Source organism: Apis cerana, linkage group LG8 (assembly GCF_029169275.1).
Source record: "Apis cerana isolate GH-2021 linkage group LG8, AcerK_1.0, whole genome shotgun sequence".
NCBI lineage: Eukaryota > Metazoa > Arthropoda > Insecta > Hymenoptera > Apidae > Apis > Apis cerana.
Window position 1 is genome coordinate 3,878,646 of NC_083859.1, and position 18,071 is coordinate 3,896,716.

At 27.5% G+C, this 18,071-nt stretch overlaps 3 protein-coding genes and 1 long non-coding RNA gene across 10 annotated transcripts; 3 read left to right on the top strand and 1 right to left on the bottom strand.

The window, feature by feature from the left end:
- The first annotated feature begins 31 nt into the window (after nucleotides 1–31).
- Nucleotides 32–3,564, top strand: LOC107995262 (zinc finger protein 724). Of its 2 annotated transcripts, XM_062078161.1 has the most exons (8): nucleotides 32–237; nucleotides 378–1,000; nucleotides 1,075–1,160; nucleotides 1,218–1,244; nucleotides 1,312–1,461; nucleotides 1,527–1,655; nucleotides 1,732–3,051; nucleotides 3,126–3,564. In XM_062078161.1, exons 2-8 carry the CDS (start codon nucleotides 493–495, stop codon nucleotides 3,318–3,320), a joined length of 2,415 nt encoding a protein of 804 aa, XP_061934145.1. In that variant the 5' UTR covers nucleotides 32–237; nucleotides 378–492; the 3' UTR covers nucleotides 3,321–3,564. The 2 variants fall into 2 exon arrangements, with proteins under 2 accessions (XP_061934145.1, XP_061934144.1); XM_062078160.1 differs by having other exon boundaries at nucleotides 1,075–1,244.
- An 88-nt stretch (nucleotides 3,565–3,652) lies between these two features.
- Nucleotides 3,653–7,247, top strand: LOC107995339 (threonine--tRNA ligase 1, cytoplasmic). Of its 3 annotated transcripts, none has more exons than XM_017052790.3 (5): nucleotides 3,653–3,770; nucleotides 4,241–4,324; nucleotides 4,491–6,046; nucleotides 6,138–6,427; nucleotides 6,499–7,247. In XM_017052790.3, the coding sequence occupies exons 1-5, from the start codon at nucleotides 3,705–3,707 to the stop codon at nucleotides 6,645–6,647; spliced, it is 2,145 nt and encodes a 714-aa protein (XP_016908279.1). In that variant the 5' UTR covers nucleotides 3,653–3,704; the 3' UTR covers nucleotides 6,648–7,247. The 3 variants fall into 3 exon arrangements, with proteins under 3 accessions (XP_016908279.1, XP_028521276.1, XP_016908278.1); XM_028665475.2 differs by having other exon boundaries at nucleotides 3,686–3,910; XM_017052789.3 differs by having other exon boundaries at nucleotides 3,686–3,898.
- Nucleotides 7,248–7,388: 141 nt separating this feature from the next.
- On the top strand, nucleotides 7,389–17,932 carry LOC107995303 (zinc finger protein ubi-d4 A). 4 transcript variants are annotated; one of them, XM_062078162.1, is made up of 9 exons: nucleotides 7,389–7,618; nucleotides 8,347–8,537; nucleotides 8,622–8,734; nucleotides 9,021–9,257; nucleotides 9,347–9,552; nucleotides 9,710–9,779; nucleotides 11,452–11,607; nucleotides 13,738–14,217; nucleotides 17,357–17,932. In XM_062078162.1, exons 2-9 carry the CDS (start codon nucleotides 8,440–8,442, stop codon nucleotides 17,455–17,457), a joined length of 1,461 nt encoding a protein of 486 aa, XP_061934146.1. In that variant the 5' UTR covers nucleotides 7,389–7,618; nucleotides 8,347–8,439; the 3' UTR covers nucleotides 17,458–17,932. The 4 variants fall into 4 exon arrangements, with proteins under 4 accessions (XP_061934146.1, XP_061934147.1, XP_061934148.1 ...); XM_062078163.1 differs by lacking the exon at nucleotides 7,389–7,618 and having other exon boundaries at nucleotides 8,345–8,537; nucleotides 8,622–8,731; XM_062078164.1 differs by lacking the exons at nucleotides 7,389–7,618; nucleotides 11,452–11,607 and having other exon boundaries at nucleotides 8,350–8,537.
- LOC133666549 (uncharacterized) lies at nucleotides 10,930–12,703 on the bottom strand. Its single transcript, XR_009830841.1, has 2 exons — nucleotides 11,717–12,703; nucleotides 10,930–11,642 (listed from the first exon to the last, which is right to left on the bottom strand). It is a non-coding gene; the product is annotated as an uncharacterized LOC133666549 (long non-coding RNA).
- Nucleotides 17,933–18,071: the final 139 nt, after the last annotated feature.

Below are 18,071 nucleotides of genomic sequence, written 5' to 3' on the forward strand. Positions count from 1 at the left end.
CAATCTTACCAACATAAGATTTTAAATAAGTAATACCAATACAAAAATTTTGTTTCATATTTATATACATTTAACATGTATTTCAAAGTAAAAAGGAAAGTAATGTTTTGCATTCTTTTTTAAAAAATTTGAAATAACATGAATATGAAGTTAATTAACGAAAAATGTTTTAAATATAAAATTTTTTATAATCATTAAAAATAATGTAATTGCATCCTATAAATATTAAATTGAAGTGTATGTATAATTTCATTCATCTCATTTACTTAATTATAATTTTTATAATACTTTATTATTAATTGAAAATATGTAATGAAAAAATAATAATTAGAAAAATAAAAGAAAAATAATAAACTAATGATACTGAATTTTTTTAGGTTATTGTTTTAATAAGATAGATGTTTAAAAACTAAAATTTTAATATTATTTTGATTATTATATTTAAAAAATAAAAACTTTTTCTATAAAAATATTTTCTATAAGAATATAAGCATGTCATTTATTTTAAATTTAGAAGAAAGTTGTAAAAATGATATAGTTCAAATACAATCCATCAATCTTGTATGTCCAGTATGTGATGTTAGATATATAAACAAAAAAGAATTCTACAATCATTTACGTATCCATACTGAAGATGTACTATTGAAACATATGCAATACTTCAAAAAAGATACAAACAATGGATTAGAAACAATGCCAAAATATTCTTTATTAAAAAAAATTGATAATGATTTTTATGAAACTATATTAAGACCTTTTAAATGTCAACAATGCAGTTTAACTTTTGACAGAGCTTCTCAATATGATTATCATCATCGAAGTATACATTTAGGAGAAAAATCTCAGCTTTGTGAAATCTGTGGCAAAAGTTTTTTTCGCAAAGCAGACTTAAGAACCCATTTGAATATTCACTTAGGTACAAATATTTGCATTTGTGAAGTTTGTGGAAGAAAATTTAATCACATATCTAATTTAATTAGACATTGCAGAATGCATGCTGGTAATTGCACTTGAAATTTTGTATAAAATAAAAAATAAATAAAAAAAAATTTTAATTTGAAAATAAATTTCTAGGAATAAAATTATATCCATGTTCCATTTGTGGTAAACGTTTTACTCAGATTAGTTCCCTTGCAAGACACAAACGTATTCATGAAAGGGTAAAAGATGATGTTAAATTTCATTTACAAAATAATTTCAACAATAGTAATTTACAGAAAAAAGATGCAATATATAAGAATAAGGTGATGAACAAATGTGGTATTACATAATATCCTTTGAATCTAAGTATATCTTACTGTCAATGTACAGTTTGTTGAAGGTAATGCACCTAGTCAGCAAAAGGTTGTCAAGAGACAACATTATTGTAAAATTTGTGGTGAAAGTTTCAATTTTATCTTTCTCTTAAGAGAGCATGAGAAATCCCATTCAGAAACTTTGGAATGTAAGAATAATAAGATGGTAAGAATTTTGAAAATAAAAAATATTTAAGAATTATGTGTTTTTGATTTATTTCTTTTATTTAGAGTTTTCAGAAAACTACAGAATTTAAAAAACAAATAGAGCATAATGATAATTTTGATTTCTTTGAAAATGAAATAAATATAAAAAAAGTCTTACCATTAGAAACAATTATTTATATCACATCAGAACAGGTAAATATTTTAATGTTTATAATCAATATGATTTTAAAATATTTTTACATATATTTAATTTTTTATATGAAAAAAGTTGAAGAAAATTAATTTAGAAAATGTTGAAGACAATAGAAATCACGTTTCACAAGAAAATTTATGTGAAACAAAGATTTTAGCAGATGAAGAATTAAATATCTCTGAGAAAGTAACATTTAAAAATGAACAAACACAATTTATTCAAGATACTTCATTTTTGTCATGTAAATCTAATTGCATAGAAAAAGAAAATGTAACATATGTTTGTCAAGTAGATGAAAATATCCTAAAAAGTAAATTATGTATACAAACGTGTGAGTTAGATTTACAAAAATCCGAAACAAATTATAATACTTTAATAAATACTTCTGTAAATGTTACTGATATGTTTCAAAAGATAGATCTCTCAGAATCTAATAGCAATGAACATATTAATTCTAATTCAAATATAAATAAAAATCGGGAAATAAATTTAATACAAAGTGGAAAAATATCTGATGATTTAAATGATATAAATAATATTGTAAATCATGATGAATCAATGTTGCGATTAGTACAAACAGAAACAGGAGAACAATTTTACGAATTTTTAATTAACAATTTAGTTGAAAAATTACCGAATACACAATCTGTAAAAAATCATGAGAATAAAGATGATCCTGGTACAAATATAAATGAAGAAAATCATCAAGAGCAAAATATACGAGATGATTTACATAATGACTTAAATTATGTGCAATATGAATTACAAGAGGAAGAAAAAAATTTTGTTACAAATCAAATTTTATTAGACACACAAACTGATTTCGATAAATATGTCGAAACAAATTTCGAAGTATTTGAAAGATTAAATTACGATGATAGTTCCGAACGGTTTCTTGAAACATTTGTTGAAACAGGACTTGAGAATCAAAGCTCAAAAATTTCAGAATGTAATAAAGAAAGTGAAGAATTCTTACAGTTTCAAAATTTCAATCAAGTTAATACTATACAATCAAATGAAGAAAATATTATTAGTAATAATAACAGTAATAATGCAATTGTTAAAACCAATGGAAAACAAGAAAAAAATGAAAATGACATTAGTATTAATGAAAAACCAAAAAATGAACAAGATTCAAAAAAAACAAAAACTTTTTTAATAAAATTTCAATGTACAGTATGTGAAAAATCTTTTTCAACTAGTTACAATTATAAACAACATATAGGTACTCATTTTGCAGACCAACAAAAATTTCATTGTAAAGATTGCAAAATATCTTTTGCTTGGAAATCAACATTAAATAAACATATTGCAAATAATCATAGACCAGATGGTCCACAGAAATTTGCATGTGATATATGTAATAAAATTTATAACACTTCTTCGCAAGTAAATGTGAGTATATTCGAAAATATTTTTTTAATATATTAAATGATATTATAATAATCGTTTTGCTAATTATTTGGTAGGAACATGTAAAACGTGATCATTTAAAACAACGAAATCATGTTTGTTCTCAATGCGGTAAATCATTTTTTAAAAAATACGATTTAAAAATACATAATAGAATTCATACTGATGAACGACCTTATGTCTGTCGCGCTTGTGGAAAAAGATTTCATCACCGAAGTCATATTATTCGACATGAACGGATACATTTTTAGGAAAATATAAGCTTGTCTTTATTTATTCAAAGACAGGAAGCAAAATATAGTAAACAATTAATTTTTAATTTTTTTAAATAAGAAATAGCAACAATATACATTTGTACATATACATGTTGTTCTGTTATATCGTTTACAATATAATATGTATGAATTATTATAAGCAGTTAATACATATTGTAAAGCATTTAAAATGTTTTATAAATGATTATTTTTTAATAAAAAAGAAAATATTAATTTTTTATTTCTATTTCTTTTTTCTATCCCGAAATGAAAAGATATAGATTGAATTCGTAACAAAAAATCAATTTCTATTAATCATTATTTGATATAGATATATAGAGATTATACGTTGGGTTTAATCAAAAGCATTAGTATTTCAATATGGTCGACAACATGTGTGACAACGTGGTGAATAACATGGAAAACCTGAATATAAAGGAAGAAAAGGCATGAATATAGTTTACATTTGATAAAATTTTTAAAATGTTTATTTTTAGTTATAAAATATGTTGATAAGTTTGCTTATTCGCAATAATAGAAACTTTTACAATGTTTCTAAAAGGACACATACTTGGGTTGGTTATAAAGTATATCATCATTATGATTTTAATATCGCTAACATTATGAATTTTTTATTTTTATTTTTATTTGTTTTTCAAAGTATTTGTTATTTTAAAAGGCGTGCCGTATTAAGAATAACCACCCATATCTTTAAAATCAATATTCTGATGCAATCTGATTTTATAGCATTAATCATTGTTGTTTAATTCTATTCTAAATATATTAATCTTCTGTATTTTTTAAATTCAAAAAATTATAACAAGCTTTCCTATAAAATTTCTTGTGTTTTCTGAATTTATAAAAAATTATAACAAGCTTTTTTGATGAAATTTAATATTTTTTTTTTTCAACAATAGACGAAAATGAAATCGAAAAAAAAAATTGCCGTTACAGATGAAAAATCTGTTTCTGAACTAAATCCTTGGCCAAATTATATTCAGGTATCTACATATTTTTATTTTTAAATTTTAATTATTTATATTTTAAAATGTTAGAAATTTGAATAATTTGAATAGTTTAAGAAATAAATTTAATTAATTCAAATTAATTTTTATATGATATATATATATATATTATTATTCAATTATTGAATAATTATCTTTTTAGGATCGTATTATATTGTGGGATAAGCTTAAAGCAGAATATGAAGCATCATTAGCTTCAAAATCAATGACTGACATAAAAGTGATTCTTCCTGATGGAAAGGAAATTATTGCTAAATCTTGGCATACAACACCATATGAAATTGCTAAAAATATTAGTCAAGGTTTGGCAGATAATACTATAATTGCAAAGGTTAATAATGAATTGTGGGATCTTGACAGACCTTTAGAATTTAATTGCAAACTTGAACTTCTTAAGTTTGATCATCCAGATGCCCAACAAGTTTTTTGGCATTCCAGTGCTCACATTTTGGGAGAAATTATGGAAAGAGTTTATGGTGGTTGTTTATGTTATGGTCCACCAATAGAAAATGGATTTTATTACGATATGTATTTAGGTGATAAAGGAATTTCTAATTTAGATTTCCCATTTCTGGAAAGTCTTTATAAAAGTGTAGTGAAAGACAAACAACCATTTGAGAGATTAGAAATGACTAAGGAAGATCTTTTAGAGATGTTTAAATATAATGAATTTAAAGTTCGAATTATTAATGAAAAAATACATACTCCTACCACTACAGTATATAGATGTGGTCCACTAATTGATTTATGCAGAGGACCACATATTAGACATACTGGAAAAGTTAAAGCTATTAAAATTACTAAAAATTCTTCTACTTATTGGGAAGGAAATGCCAATGCAGAATCTTTACAAAGAGTTTATGGTATTAGTTTTCCAGATACAAAGCAATTAAAAGAATGGGAAAAGTTCCAGGAAGAAGCTGCTAAGCGAGATCACAGAAAAATAGGAAAGGAACAAGAACTATTCTTCTTTCATGAACTTTCTCCAGGATCATGTTTTTTTCAACCACGTGGAGCTTATATTTACAATACTTTAGTTGAATTTATTCGTTCTGAATATAGAAAACGAGGTTTCCAAGAAGTAGTTACACCTAATATTTATAACAGTAAATTATGGCAAACATCCGGTCATTGGATGCATTATGCAGAAAATATGTTTTCCTTTGATGTTGAGAAAGAAACTTTTGCACTTAAACCAATGAATTGCCCTGGTCATTGTATGATCTTCGATGTTCGTAATAGATCTTGGCGTGAATTACCGCTAAGAATGGCAGATTTCGGAGTATTACATAGAAATGAATTGTCTGGAGCATTAACTGGATTAACTAGAGTTAGACGTTTTCAACAAGATGATGCGCATATATTCTGCTCGGTTGATCAAATTAAAGACGAAATGATTGGTGCACTTGAATTTTTAAAACATGTATATTCTGTATTTGGTTTTACATTTAATTTATGTTTATCTACAAGGCCTGAAAAATATTTAGGAGATTTAGCAATGTGGAATCAAGCAGAAAAAGCATTAGCAGAAAGTTTAGATGCATTTGGAGAACAATGGAAAATTAATCCAGAAGATGGTGCATTTTATGGCCCAAAAATTGATATAACAATTATGGATGCACTTAAAAGAGCTCATCAGTGTGCCACCATTCAATTGGATTTCCAATTACCAATTAGATTTAATTTATCTTATGTTAAGTAAGAATAATTTTGAATTAAGCATTTTGATTTAAATTAAAATTTTAAATTATACTATATCTTTAATTGTAATTTTAATTTAAAATTTTAGCGAAGCCGGAGAAAAAACGAGACCAGTAATTATTCATAGAGCAATTTTGGGTTCTGTAGAAAGAATGATCGCAATTTTAACAGAATCTTATGCTGGAAAATGGCCATTTTGGTTGTCTCCGCGGCAAGCAATGGTTATACCAGTAAGCTCTCAGTTTGACGATTATGCCATACAAGTAAAAGATAAACTTTGGAATGATGGATTTATGGCAGAACTTGACACAGATCCAAGTGATACTCTAAATAAAAAAATACGAAACGCCCAGCTTGCTCAGTTTAATTTCATCCTTGGTAAAGAATATTCTCTATATACAATATTCTAAATAACAAAATACTAATTTGTTTAATTCTTATATTTTTAGTTGTTGGAGAAAAAGAACTTAATGCTGGTACAGTAAATGTACGAACTAGAGATAATGTGGTACATGGAGAAATTCTTGTTGATGATCTACTTAAAAAATTCCGAATATTTAAAGAAAGAAAAGATAAAAATTGTGAAGAAAATTTTTAAATAAGCTTTGTACACATAATATTTATTTATTTCTAAATTATAATTTTAATGAAAATAGTTGTAACTTTTAATAGATCTAAAATCACATTTTTTAAATATGTAAAATAATATATAGCAAAAGAATATCATTATATAAAAGATCTATTTCTAAAAAAATTATATAAAAATATATAATTATTAAATTTACATTCAAATTTCAGCTTATTAGATCATGTATTTATGCTTGTAAAAATAATTTATAATTTATTATAAAAATCTTCGGTTTCATTGAATAGATCTCTTTCTAAAAAAAAAAGTGAATTTTTTTATTAGTATTAATTATAATTTATTCTCTTACTTTTTCAAGTCTTATTTTTTATTTAATTCTTAATCAATAAAGAAATTTTTTGTGGTAAATAATTTTACTCAAAAACTACAATTAATTTTTTATTTTTAATAACAAAAATCGAGCATACATTGTAACTCTAAATGTTCATCTCAACGGCTGTGCTTCATAATTTGCAGATACTGTCAATATGTGCATGTTGCTGTAACTGTATTAGTATTTTTTGAGAATAAATTATTGTAAAAAGATTAGATCACATTAACAAAAATGAAAAATTTTTTATTACTAAAACATTTTTCACATAATAAAAAAATACGAATAAAATTATTTTTTTTTATTAGTAATGAAAATATTATTTTAATAAAAAAATGACATGTAATTTATAATTTCTTATTAATATTTTTTAATATATGGACAGAAAAAATAAATAATAAGAAAAAAAAATAGAAAGAAAGTCATGTCTTAATTATTTTTGTAAAATATCTCTAGATTGAAGAGGTAAGAGACTTCTTGTTCCATTTGTATTTTTTTCTTATTATTTGTTCTTATTTAAAAGTATGTGATATCAATATTAAAGCCATTTCTTAAGCATAATTTTATACAAAAAATAAAAACAAGAAGAATAAATAGTGCAAGAAGAATAGAGGTAAAATAAAAATTTTATAATAAGCATTATTTTCATATCGTAAACAAAACATACGTAAATAAAGAAAGTAAATAGCAAGAAAGGATAAAAATTGACTGTTAGTACCATCTCTGAAGTATTAAAGATATCACTTCCAAGCAGAAAAAGAATAAAATATTAACGTCATCTTTTGACTAATTTTTGAGGATGCATTTAGCACTCAAAAGATAATGCTTTTCTCTATCTTTTCATTATTTTTTTTAATATATTTGTGTTTAATCTACGTTTCTTAAAATGGCGATAATTTTTATATTATCTCCTTTTTCTATTATTTTCTTTCTTATATATATTTATTTTTGGTGTAGATTATAAAAGAGATATATCAATTGAATATATTTTTATCAATTTTCTTTCAAAAATACAATATATATTAATCTTTAAGAAAAAAAATATAGATATTACATTTTCAATTTTATAATGTATCTCACAAAATATAATATATTCTGATATATTGTGTATTGACGCAAAGCACTGACGTAACTGTTTTACAAATTTAAACAACAAACAAATGCTTGACCTAAAAATAAAAAGAATAAAAATAAAAATAAAAAGAAGGAAATTTTGAAACATTCTATTGAAAAATAATATTATCGAAGATTCATTTATCAAATCAATTTTTTTTATATTAATATTTATAATATTTTAAATTGTCATATCTATATTATATCTTGTCTATGGTACATTTTTAGTTAAAATCATGATTAAAACGAATGCGCATGCCTGAAAATATGGAGCTCTGCTTCCGGTAAGAACGGTAAGCTGCAAGTAGAATTTGCGAGCGTATGTTTGGTTGTTATAAGATGACAGCCATTACTATTTCACCGGCTGCACAAGGAATTATTCAAGTTGTAAATGAAAGTAATTTATGTAAAATTGAAAGGTATGTATTTTGTTGACAATAAAATGTAAATTTATTTTTAATACGATTCCAAAATCTATGTGATTACTATTGATTTCTTCATAGCTTCCTCAATGACACGGCATATAGAGAAGCCATTGAAAATTCCTCAAACTATAATAGCCGATTATGCAGAGAACGACGTTTACGTATGCCTTTCCTCGATTCTCAAACAGGTATTAGTATCATAATTTTTCTATGAAGTTTTTTATATTTATCCGATCAATGAATTTACTCGTATTCTGTAATTTTTTTATTTAAATGTTTTGAAAAACTTAATCTTGTTTCATTGATTTCGCTATTTTTTTTATTAAAAAAAATTTTAATATAAATGAATAAAAATAATTTGAATTGTAATTGAAATTGATTGTTAAAAATATTATGTTAATCTTGAAATAAAAATACATAATTATATCGTATCAATTGTAATTGTTGCTTTTATAATTTAACAATATAAAATTACAGGTGTAGCACAAAATCACTCTGCATTATTTATGTCTTCAAGAGAAAGGTTACCTGGTTTATTACATGGTCAAATATATACATATCCTAGCAAAAGATGGAGGAAAAAACGGCGACAATATTTAATGCATTATTTGCATCCAAAAAGAGGACCAAGAGGAGATACTGAAGATGGCAATGAAGGTGTAGAAACTGTTACACATGTAAATGATGATAGTAAAGATTCAGTGGCTCTCAAAGGTGATTACATTTATTGTTTTTTTATATTTACATTAATAAAATAAATATGTTGTAATAAAATATAACAATTATATGATAATTTTATGCAGATGAACATAGTAAAGATGCATGGTACTATGATGAGCAAGATATGTTAGATATGGATACATATGAAGAACCTGATGCTGAAAGTGATTATGATTATGAAGAAAGTTATAGCAGTAAAAGAAAAAGAAGAAAACCACGTGGAGGTGGTCATCATCCTGCACGAAATCATCCCTCTTCCACAGATAGCCCTGGGGGTAAACGTACTAAGGTAAATTAATATATTTTTATTATTATTATTATTTTTATTATTATTATGTGAATATTTTATTTCAATAATGAAAGAAAAAAATTGATTTTTTTATATAAATTTCTATTTTTTTATATATGATAAATATTAAATTTATTGTGTATATTTTATTATATAGGGTGGGGGACGCGGGCGCAAAAAAACCAACTATGATGCTGTTGACACTGATAAGCCATTCGTTTGTGACCGTAAGTTTAATCACAGATACAACTACAAATGACCACTTCCTGTTATTAGTTTCATTACAAATATTATTATTAGTTTATCAGTTGTTAATTTTGAATAAGAGAAAAAATTGCATTAAGTTAGAAAATTTGTTACTTTTATTAAATAACTATATTTTTACAATGCCTACGTATTATTTTACAAAATACGCAGAGGTTACTATATGATATAAAATGATGATACAAAATAAATCATTAAAGACTTTAGTTTTGGTTGCCGCATAATTTTACATTTGGGGATGGTGATTGAACTAAATATAATTGAATTTATAAAGGAAAGGTGCCCTGTTAGATTTAAATTAATTTCATATTGATTTTTAATGCTCTTTTAATTAGAAGAATTGATCATTATTGTATTGACTGCTGTTTTCCTTCAAGTTTATAAATTGCAGTATATTACTTAGCATATTCCAGTCCTTATTATATAATTTCTGTATCAAAAACCTTATATTCCATTTCTCTTTTCCTATTTGTCGAAGTATGAAGAGACGTGGTATGATTCATGGATGAAAGGCAAAGATTGAATATACACATTAATAAAATATTTTAAATTTTTACATTTAAAAGAATTTATATTATATTATTTCAGGTTATATGAAATTTTAATGAAGTAATATTACTTTGTCATGTACAAAGATAATTATCCCCTAAAATCGTTATATTATAATTTATTATTTAATTCGCGTTTTATAAAATCACATTCATTCGCAAATTATGAATCGCGATTAAATATTTAATATATAGTATTTATTATGTAGTAGTAGTTGACACATTTTTGTTATATCTATCATATCTATTATGAGGTAAAATTATAATAATAGGATTAACGAAATATCAAAAGAATTCGAAATATAATTTCACAGAATAAGTAATTTCATTTCGCGCTTGCCCAAATCTTGAAGGAGTATAATAGTCATTACTAATTTGATCGAACTTTTTCCAGACATGAAGTCTATAAATTAACTCGAATGTGCCTGCAATCTGTTTACTTCTTGAAACCACTCCTGTTAGATTAGCAGAAAATAAATCTAAAGACATTTGGTCTCGACTAGTAAGCTTCGATCATTGCAACGAAGAAAAGTCTCACGATATTCTAAATTTCATATCTCGATCACATCGAACTTACGAAATTGGCCAAATATCTTCGGACTTCTATACTACCTGCCAATAACAGAGCAAGAATGTACTGGCTCACACTGTAGCGAGCTCATTCTGTAGGAGTATACAAGCATCAAGCCTTGCATCGTATTAGTTTTGCTTCTTGGGCTGGAACTCCTTCACTGCTTGTCCACATATAGATTCGTAGGTGGATAGGGATATGTACTGGTGCGGAAGGTGTGCAAATGCTGTCCCTAATCCGTAAGCTTTTATCCTAGAATACTTTAACCGCCTCGTTTCTTGAAATTCTTCAAGAACATCTTTTCTATTTTTCTATACGACTATCTTATTCTATCCTATCTTCTATACTTCCTGTGTGATATTTGTTATTGTAAAAGATTTGAGAATAGATTTTTGACGCGGCGGTTAAACGAATACATCCTCCCATATCGTCCAACCAACTCGTCGACCAAGATTTCTCTTATCATGGACGTTGCATTGGATGGTTTGTGGGAAAACAGTATTTGCACTTTTGCAGTATGCAGCGCACGGTATAAAACCAGACCTGGTCTGGTCTACCATTACGGTCATTCCCACTCTACTTCCTCCGGTGATCCTGCTAAGGAACTAAGTCCCAGTCCTGCCGAAGTTGAACCTAGGAGCGTTGCAGACACCGCTGCTTCGAACCAGCCAGGTTGGAGCCAAAATCAGCTCAGTTTTCTCACTTTCCTTTAAAGAAAAGAAACCCAAAAGAAACAAAAAAAAATGCCCTCTCGTTCCTTGTCCCTTAATATCTTTTTTACCTAATGCCTTATGATCTTTGATCTCTGAATCCTAATTCTTGCAACTATTTGTTCATACAACCCTCAATATTTTCCTAATTTGATGGAATTAAATATCTTAATCTTTTCTTCTTTTTCTTCTTCTTCTTTTTTCTCTCTTCTTAATTTACATGTATTGCAAATGCATGTATTGCAAATAATAGCCGTAATAAATTTTTATGTTTTCACTTTTTCCATAGCATTTTTCATGCATATGGAATTTCTTATGCACAATATTTTTTTGTTCTATTTCTTTTTTTTATTATTATTATTATATTTTATCGCGTGTCGCGTAGAAATATCATACAGAAATAAATATAACTAAGCCAGTATGATATTGTCGATTATCTTATTTTTTGAGATATGAATATCGTTTATATGTCATGATTAGATCGAATATTATATCTGTATTTCATTGTGCTAAAAATTTTCAAATCTATTTCTTTCACATGTATATATTATTTACGATGTGCTGACTGGAAACAAGTTATAAAGAGAAATACAGCAATCGTTGTGAATGTTTTGCAATAGCATGTTTTTGCAATTCGCATTTCTTTTCTTTTCTTTCTTTCTTTTTTTTTTTCTTTTTTCAAAAAATATTTTCGAACGTTGAAAGTATAAAGAGGCAACGCCATTTTGAAATCAGTAATGCTCCTCAATGCAGTGATTTTTGAATGTTTGATATGTGTGTGCGTTTTATTATTTTTATACAACAAAATAATTGTTTCTTCCATATCTTTCTACAGCATGAAATGATGTTCGTTATTAATTTTTAATTGTGATATGTATTATATATTTTTTATAAATATGATCAATTGTCTGTATTTTTTTCTTATTTTTTAATTTTTGTTTGCTTGTTTTTGTTATTGCTTCACTTTGATTCCTAGAGCGATTTTGGCTTCGATTTTTCCTATCGACGAGCGCCTGCAGAGCTTCAACTAAAGAAAAATGCACGGAGAGAAGTTTACTTATATCTTTCTCTCTCTCTCTCTCTCTCTCTCTTTCTTTCTCTCTTTCTCTCTGTGAATTGCCAAAGTAGTTTATCATGTTTGTGTGCTGTATTGTCTGATCTTGGAACATACCCCGACTTCGTTGTATAATTTTGGAATTGCTCTTTTTGGTGATGGAATGCATCGAATTGATATAATATGTGCACCTTGTTACGATTATATATTTGTGTGTGTATATATATATATATATATGTATATATATATGTATATGTATATATATATATATATAATTATATGTATCTATAAATATTATTTCATTTGTTTCCTTATTGTTGTGCCAGTTTCTTTTCATTAAAATATTTGTGATGCATCGAATAATCGATTCTTGTTATTTGAAATAACAATTTTATTGATTTACAGTAGGTGATTGCCTGTTGTGAAAATTTTTCAAATTTTATAAAAAAATCTAACATTCTTTTTTCATTAACATAGCACAAAATCTATTCACTGTTCAAAATAATCTCGCATTACGTGGTCTAATTTTTCTTTATATCTTTTCAAAATTAATAACATAAATTGATCGTATTTTGTACAAAAAATTAAATTTAAATATTTTCCTCTTAACGTTATAGAATTGATTTTTATTGGTTTCTGATATTTATTTTCAACTAAAAAGTATTATTCATGATTCATAAATTTTAATTCCCACAAAAATCTTTCAAAGATTTTGAACAGTCTTTATTATCTTTATTATTGAATTTCTTTATTGTATCTTACCTCTCTCCTCTTCAAATACCTATTAAAATCATTATACAGAACCGGCAATCACTCACTAGAACCATAATCACAAAATTGAATATTATCAAATCGATCATTTCTTGGCCGCAATTCGCATTTAATTTCCGATGAACGGAACTAAAACTCGTAATCGAATCGATTATCGCTGTTCGCTATCACAGAAATTGACTCTAAATCATTGTCTCTAAGCCAGTGTGCATGGTCATTAGCTTGTGACGCAAAGCGCAACTGGGTATGTGGTCGGTTTGTGATCAGGTGGTACACGTCGGGGTCGTCAGAATGCAACTTCGTCGAGTACGTCGAGTCCCTCTCCCGCAGCGCCCTCTGCGACCGCTGCGGGAGCATCGGTCCAGCCACAGCCGCAATCACAACCGGCGCAGCCTCCATCGCAGCAGTCGCAGCAGCAACAACAGCAGCAACCGTCGCAACAGTCGCAGCAACCGTCGCAGCAGCAGCAACTGCCCGCGGTACCACCGACGGTAGCACCAGCTTCACCTACGATACCGGTCGTGAAGGAAGAACATCTACCAGCTGTGCCTTCTCCAGGGACGGCAGTCCCCTCGCCTTCTTCCGTGAGAGCGGAGGGCCCACCGACGCCAGGGACAAATGAAAAAAAAGCTGGAAAGTCCGCGCAACCGTCCCCATACTGCGACTTCTGTTTGGGCGATGCTAGGGAAAATAAAAAGACCGGCGGTTCCGAGGAGTTGGTCTCTTGCAGTGATTGCGGTCGCTCAGGTAAGCCAGAGGAAAAGATCAAGCGCAAATATACGCGGAGAATGAATCATAATTAAGGTTATCCCGGTCACTGAAGTCCGTTTGTTGCGTTTTGACGCAACGGACATTAACGTGTTCCGGTGTTGATGATCGTGATGTATCGTGTTCGTTAGTCGAACGTTAGCAGCCGGAGATGTAGCTCTTCTCGTTTTTCGATGATCTACGCGCTATCGGTTGTGTATGTGGGGACGAATATTTTATTTGGATTGAATAATAGCCCAAGAGAAGTATATCTTACTTTTTTTTAAGTCGTTGAATTAGAAGTTGAATTTGTACTAATTCTATGTTTAAGAAAATATTTTGTAGATATTTTGTAGATTGTTTTATGTTTAATGTTTGACTACTTCTTCGCAGAAATTTAAATGAACTTCCATTTCTTGTCTCTTCCTGAAAAAAATTATGGAAAATTATGGATGGATATTATTGTTATTGAGAAAGCCACATCTTGGCATTCTACTATTTTTCAGTATTTAGTCATTGTCTTCCGAAATATGAAATTTTATCTATTTATTTTCTTAACAGAGCAACATATATTTTATAGGATATATAGTATAGAAATATTTTTTATTTTTTAATAAGCCATTTCTCTAACTATTTCTCTAATCTTTCTAGTCCATTTATGTAATTTTAAATACCTTCTTTTTGCAGTCTTTTTAAGAAAAATTAGCAATCGGTAGGAAAAAAATATTAATATATAAATTTTTCAAATTAAAATTTTCATCGTCCCCATAAAACACAGTCAGTGGCGTAAATTTTTTCTCCTGTGTCTCCTTACGATCCGCGACTTGTGTTCATACGGTAAAGCCGAAGAATTATCGCGTTTCTTTGTTATTTATTCGATCATTCGTTTATGATCGATTAATTATTGTTTATCGTTGAACTATTCAACCTGTTGAAGTATATTTTTTTATCCGTATCGTCAAGATCGTTTTTTCTTTTCTGTTCGTTTCTACACGAATAGTTGTTATTGTCCATCGTCAATTCGGCGGTTATTGTACCGTATCGAATGCTATTTTTCATACCGTTAAAGATAGACCGAATTCGATTTATTCGTCGTGAAAATCTAACGAAAAAAAAAAATGATAAAAAAAAATAATAATAAAATGAAAAAAAAAAGAAAACAAAAATGAAAGAAAAATACTATTTTTCGGATTGAGGTTAGGTTGATAAACTAATTGCTGTGTGACGCGTTCGGAATCATCGTATTTCATGTGTGCAATAATTAAAAAATATCGATTATCTACACGGTTTTTTGATGGACAAAAATAAAAAAGAAAGAGGGGGAGAGAAAGGGAGGAAAGAATATGAATGATTACGAGCTTTATGTACACTAGTCAAAGAAAAGCAAAAACATCACTTTGTCAATGGTGCAATTTGTCGCATCTGAGTAATAGGAATTTTCGGCGAAATTCCTTTACTGCATGGATCAACTGTGATTTATTGTGTAATTCAATGATTAGTTTTTAAGAGATAAAAAATTTTTACGAAAGAAAGAGACAAAAAGAAAAAGAAAACAAGTGAAAAAATAAAAAAAGATTAATTATGTACAAAAATTAATTCAAGATAAACGAATCTCACTCTGGATATTTAAGAAAAAAAAGGAAGGGAAAATAAATAAAAAAATAAAAAAGAAGAAAAACAAAATGTCGATGAGATAAATAGTCAGGTACAATTTATGAAGTTATGTGAAAATTTCCAAAAAATGTTTTAAATGTTTGAATATTTAAGGGAAAAAAAAATAGAAAAAAGAAATAAAAGAGAAGAAAAATAAAAAATTCCTGTTGCACAGTATCACTAAAGCACGTATTGAAGAAGATGTATTTGTGTTCTCTGTTTGACTATAGTGTAATCGCGTGTTTTTTTTTAAATATTATTTCGATAAAAATAAAAAAAAAAAGACTCAATAAAAAACGAGGCTTGTCGCGAAAATTGTTCGTTCTACGAGATCGCGAAATTTTAAGAGAGCTTACACGAAAACGATACGATATACAATATATATATATATATACTTTATATTATTGATATTATCCAGCACAGTGAATCGTTTAACGAAAGCAACAATATTTATATATAGTAAAACGAAAAAAGAGGATCGACCACATTTTTTCGATACTTCTACACTTTTTCAAATCTGTAAATATTCTTTTTTATTTTGCGTTTTTCGAGTGTTTCTATTTATAGAATATATTATTATAGAATACCACACATAAGAGCGCAGCACATATAATGCTAGTAAACTAAAATTATTATTGTTCAAAATATTCGATTAAAGAAATCACAAAAAAAAAAATATTCATTTTTATGATATTATGATCATAATTCATTATTATATAATTTTTTTAATATTAACTTTGCTACCGATACCATGTATTTTTCTTAAAAAGTGAAGAAGAAAGTTGATTTTTTTATATAAATGTAGCAATTCTTTTTTAAATTGCATCAATTAATTCAATTAAACGTTATCCATTACTTTTTAATGTAATAATATAAATAAGATATATTTTTTAATGATTAGAAAAACTATAATTTTGATTTAAAAACTAAGTTTTTCTTTCACTTATCAGTTTTTTTTTCAAATTTTTTTTTTTTCGAGTAGACATTCCATATAAAAATCTGCTGCTCTTAAAATCTTCCGTTTCGTTCTGGGCATTAATCGTTTCCGTCTCATGTTGCAAATGTAATACGTAATATAGTAATCGCCTTTTTACCATTTGTAATCGTTATCAAATGACGAGCATATTTATTGCATACGTAGAGGGAGAAGAAAACAAGTGACAACATATGCAAGTATGTATAGAAAGAAAAAGAGTGTAAAAGTTATGATATTCTTTCTTTTTTTCCAAACGAGTTTCTCCAGTCTTTAGGCAGGATTTTGATGATATGTCGTGTTTTAACGATAAAAAAAAAAAGGAATAAAGATATATCACGTAATCTTAGAGATTTGATAATAGCTTAGTTTTATACAAGCTTTGATATTCATACGAGAAAATATTGTTCGAACGCTAGAATTAACAAAAAAAAAAAAAAAAAAAAGAAAGGAAAAATAAGAAAAAATCATCGTTTTATTACTTGTATAATATTTCACGATTTTTCGTTCTAGCGGAGGTCGTCGTTGTCGTCATTCGCGTATTAAGTCATCAAATTCAATCCCCACTTCTGAATGGTACTGCAATCCGCGTGTTCATTTTTCATAATAAGTAGCTGGTTTCTAACGCTAAAGTTATATTATTATCATAGATTTATGATAATCGATGCAAGCGAGTTGTAACGTATGCACGTGTACTCGATACTTTCCCTTGTTACCTTACGTCTGACATATAAACAAGCGCAGCGGGTAGATGGCTAATTTCACGATGCGTCTGATTAACCGACCGAAAATGCACAGCGCAAAAATACATGCAGGAATTCCCTAGGATTATCATCTGTGAATGTTATACGCAGTTTTTTCTATTCTGCTGCAGCATTGTTGATGGCAGTTTCTCGATTTTTACCAAAAAATTAGAAAAAAAAAAAAACGGGAAAAAGATAGGAAAAAATAGAAGAAAGACAAATATATAAAAAGAAAAAATGAAGAGGAAAAATAAGATATGTTATAATGGCGAGAGGTCTTTTAGGTTAACTTTATAATTTACAATTAGTAGCGCTGACGAGAAAAATAAATCCGAAGATGAATCACTATCGTATCTTGATAAACCCTTCTATTTATTGTATTAAGAGAGATTCACACACATGGTATAAGAGAGGGAGAGAGAGAGAGAGAGAAAGAAAGAAGAAAAATGATGAAAGATTAAAAAAGTAATTACGAGTATGAAAGC